Consider the following 3,811-nt stretch of genomic DNA (forward strand, 5'->3'; position numbering starts at 1 on the left):
GCTGACATGCTGAAGGCTCTGTGCTATCCCAGAGTGAAGGTCGGAAATGAGTTTGTCACCAAGGGACAGACTGTACCTCAGGTAAATTAAGATATACTGGTATCAATTTTCAGTTTTAATTTTCATGTAGTGCATCTGTATTTATATCAGAAGTCTACTTTTGATCAATTCATTTACCTCATCAGAGGAAGTTCAGAATATCATTAAACCAGCATTTTTGAAAATAGATGTTTACTTTAATCAAATCACATCCTGTGATTTTATTCAGGTGATGAACGCAGTGCCTGCGCTGGCCAAGTCTATCTATGAGAGGATGTTCTTGTGGATGGTCATCCGCATCAACCAGATGTTGGACACTAAACAGTCAAGGCAGTACTTCATTGGTGTCCTGGATATTGCTGGCTTTGAAATCTTTGATGTAAGCTTCATTTCCAACACTGATACTTTTCACGACAGAATCATTCTTATTGCCTAAAAGAGATTAATCTGAGTTTTTGTCCCCTCACAGTACAACAGCATGGAGCAGCTGTGCATCAACTTCACCAATGAGAAACTGCAACAGTTCTTCAACCACCACATGTTTGTCCTGGAGCAAGAGGAGTACAAGAAGGAGGGTATTATCTGGGAGTTCATTGACTTCGGCATGGACTTGGCTGCCTGCATTGAGCTGATTGAAAAGGTAATGACTGAATTTTGTGATTCTTTGTAATTGTTCTTAATTTGACTTAATGTATCACTTAATGACAAACTTCTCCAAATTTCCTCCAAGCCCATGGGCATCTTCTCCATCCTTGAAGAGGAGTGCATGTTCCCCAAGGCCACAGACACTTCCTTCAAGAATAAGCTTTATGACCAGCATCTTGGCAAAAACAAAGCATTTGAGAAACCAAAGCCCGCCAAAGGCAAGGCTGAGGCCCACTTCTCCCTGGTGCACTATGCTGGTACCGTGGACTACAATATCAATGGCTGGCTGGACAAGAACAAGGATCCACTGAATGATTCTGTTGTGCAGCTGTACCAGAAGTCCTCAGTTAAACTGCTGCCTGTTCTGTATCCTCCTGTTGTTGAAGGTAGGATAGTAACTTCATAAACAGATTTTAAGGTTGTAGATTCTGTATATTTTTATCTTACTGTAGCATGTTTTATGTATGTCTCGCACTAACAAAACATGTCATCTTAAAATTATCAACAGAGACCGGTGGCGCCAAGAAGGGAGGCAAGAAGAAGGGTGGTTCTATGCAGACTGTGTCTTCACAGTTCAGGGTAAGGTTCAACATTGCAAACTTGGGTATAAACTACATCTCAGTTCATACTCAAACTCACAAATGTTACATTTCATGACAAGTGTTACCATTTTGGATCTACAGGAGAACTTGGGCAAGCTGATGACTAACTTGAGGAGCACCCATCCTCACTTTGTGCGCTGCCTGATTCCCAATGAGTCAAAGACTCCAGGTACATACAGAACATAATCTCAATGGAGTCTTTGAAAAGTGGTTATGTTTTGTTGGTATGGTTACTTACTATTGTGCTGCTTCAACAAAAAGATTTTTTATTCAAAGAAGTCACTATAAAATGTGTTTTTTACAGGTCTGATGGAGAACTTCCTGGTCATCCACCAGCTCAGGTGTAACGGTGTGCTGGAGGGTATCAGAATCTGCAGAAAAGGTTTCCCCAGCAGAATCCTCTATGGTGACTTCAAGCAGAGGTATCAGTGAATATTTTAATACGGTTTTGATGCAACCATTGAAAGAAAATGCTCACACTGACCATTAACTCTCTCACAAAAGGTACAAGGTGCTTAATGCCAGTGTCATTCCTGAGGGCCAGTTCATTGATAACAAGAAGGCTTCAGAGAAGCTGCTTGGCTCAATTGATGTCAATCATGATGAGTACAGATTCGGACACACCAAGGTAAGAACCATCACTGCATTCAAACGTTAGTGTAATTCAGTTTTCAAACTTTTTATGTCACGCTCCCTTTGAAAGCCAAAAAAAGTTCATGCAAGTTCCCAGCAAATTGGATTTCATTTTTATCAATTAATAACAATGCAGGCAATTGAAATTAACAAGATTATGGTTAGAGAAATGACCAGCATCAAAGCACTTTTGCTTGTTTATGTCACCATATATGAATCATATTCATGTTCACTCAAGTCCACTCAACATCCACAGCCCCCCTGATGTGGCTCTACACCCCGCAGTTTGAAACAACTGGTGTACTTACCAAGGAGGCTATGTTTTTCAGTCCAGCACGTTTGTTTGTTTTTCATTTATTTTTATATATTTTGTATGTGACAAGGAAGAAGTGATAGAAGTCGAGCAACCACCATCTGGCTATTTATAAATAGGGGAGTATTGATACACCAAATTCATGGTTCGGTCCAGACCCCGATTTTTTTACCCCCCAGTTTTGTTTTTTTTTTGGGGGGTGGTGGCATTATTATTGTTATTATTACATTCCATCTTGGGTTCATTAATAGTCAAAGTTGCAGGCATGATCAATCACAATTATGACTGGAGCAAAATAGTCAAGTGACACACGCAGTTGGATGACAATGAAATAGGTCTAAGGTGTACTATAAATATAGGCCTACTATAAATATAGGCCTACACCTTGCACTAACCTTAAATATAGACATGAAAGCACCACTGCAGATGTCACTTACTAACGTTAGTTTCGATTTCGACCCACATGCGGCGCACTTGAAAACTGAATCACGGATGAGCTTGAACACGGTGCCGTGAGAGACCAGGCTCTGTGTGTGTGTGTGTGTGTGTGTGGGAAGAAGAGAAGAGGAGCAGATTAAAGTAGAAATAAATACACATGAAAATTAAGGTGGAAAATGATCTTGAATAACCTACTGTCAAAACAAATACGATATAGGCCTACACCGCTACCGCCCCCACCGGCCGCCGCCGCAGTTACACTGTCTTAATGAGAGCTCAACAGTCCGGGGAGCGGGTGTGTCGCGGATCTGTCTCGGATCCGCAACATGGCACCATGAACCTTTTGTGTTGCAATTTCGGCCTTGGATTCAGAACCGTTACAGCCCTATTTATAAAACACCTTTGCCTTAGAACCCTTGAACCATGTGGGGTACGAGAAAATGTATTTATTTTGTTTCAAAAAGTAGAGTTCATCCTACTTTCATTTTTATTTATTGTTTGTTCAGGTGTTCTTCAAGGCCGGTCTGCTGGGTACCCTTGAGGAGATGAGAGATGAAAAGCTGGCATCTCTGGTCACCATGACTCAGGCTCTCTGCCGTGGTTATGTCATGAGAAAGGAGTTTGTGAAGATGATGGAGAGGAGGCACGTTGAAAACAGCAAATTCTGAATGATGGCATGAAAAATCATTTACAACACTGCCCAAAATAACAACTTGTTGTCCACAGGGAAGCCATCTATACCATCCAGTACAACGTCCGCTCATTCATGAATGTGAAACACTGGCCATGGATGAAGGTGTACTACAAGATCAAGCCTCTGCTGAAGAGTGCTGAAACTGAGAAGGAGCTGGCCCAGATGAAGGAGAACTACGGAAAGATGCAATCAGACTTGGCTACTGCCCTGGCCAAGAAGAAGGAACTGGAGGAGAAGATGGTGTCCATTATACAGGAGAAGAATGATCTGCAGCTGCAAGTAGCATCTGTAAGTACACATCAACAGAGAGTTGAGCTTTATCATGTTTTTCAGTGGTTAGCTATGTGCTAACGTCTATTTTCATAAAATAAACTAGGAATCAGAGAATCTGTCAGATGCTGAGGAGAGATGTGAAGGACTCATCAAGAGTAAGATTCAGCTGGAGGC

The 3,811-nt window shown here is 41.5% G+C and overlaps 1 protein-coding gene across 1 annotated transcript in view; it reads left to right on the forward strand.

Moving 5' to 3' along the window:
• The window catches only part of LOC123962236 (myosin heavy chain, fast skeletal muscle-like), a 10,016-nt gene that overhangs the window by 3,396 nt on the left and 2,809 nt on the right, over positions 1-3,811 (forward strand). Inside the window, exons 11-20 of the mRNA XM_046038266.1 lie at positions 269-418; positions 509-679; positions 770-1,070; positions 1,193-1,263; positions 1,368-1,455; positions 1,591-1,708; positions 1,791-1,914; positions 3,177-3,313; positions 3,397-3,652; positions 3,741-3,809. Of these exons, the coding sequence (XP_045894222.1) occupies positions 269-418; positions 509-679; positions 770-1,070; positions 1,193-1,263; positions 1,368-1,455; positions 1,591-1,708; positions 1,791-1,914; positions 3,177-3,313; positions 3,397-3,652; positions 3,741-3,809 (1,485 nt within the window). The remainder of the gene's footprint in view (positions 1-268; positions 419-508; positions 680-769; positions 1,071-1,192; positions 1,264-1,367; positions 1,456-1,590; positions 1,709-1,790; positions 1,915-3,176; positions 3,314-3,396; positions 3,653-3,740; positions 3,810-3,811) is intronic.

The sequence above is a fragment of the Micropterus dolomieu genome, linkage group LG22 (assembly GCF_021292245.1).
Source record: "Micropterus dolomieu isolate WLL.071019.BEF.003 ecotype Adirondacks linkage group LG22, ASM2129224v1, whole genome shotgun sequence".
Taxonomy (NCBI): Eukaryota; Metazoa; Chordata; class Actinopteri; order Centrarchiformes; family Centrarchidae; genus Micropterus; species Micropterus dolomieu.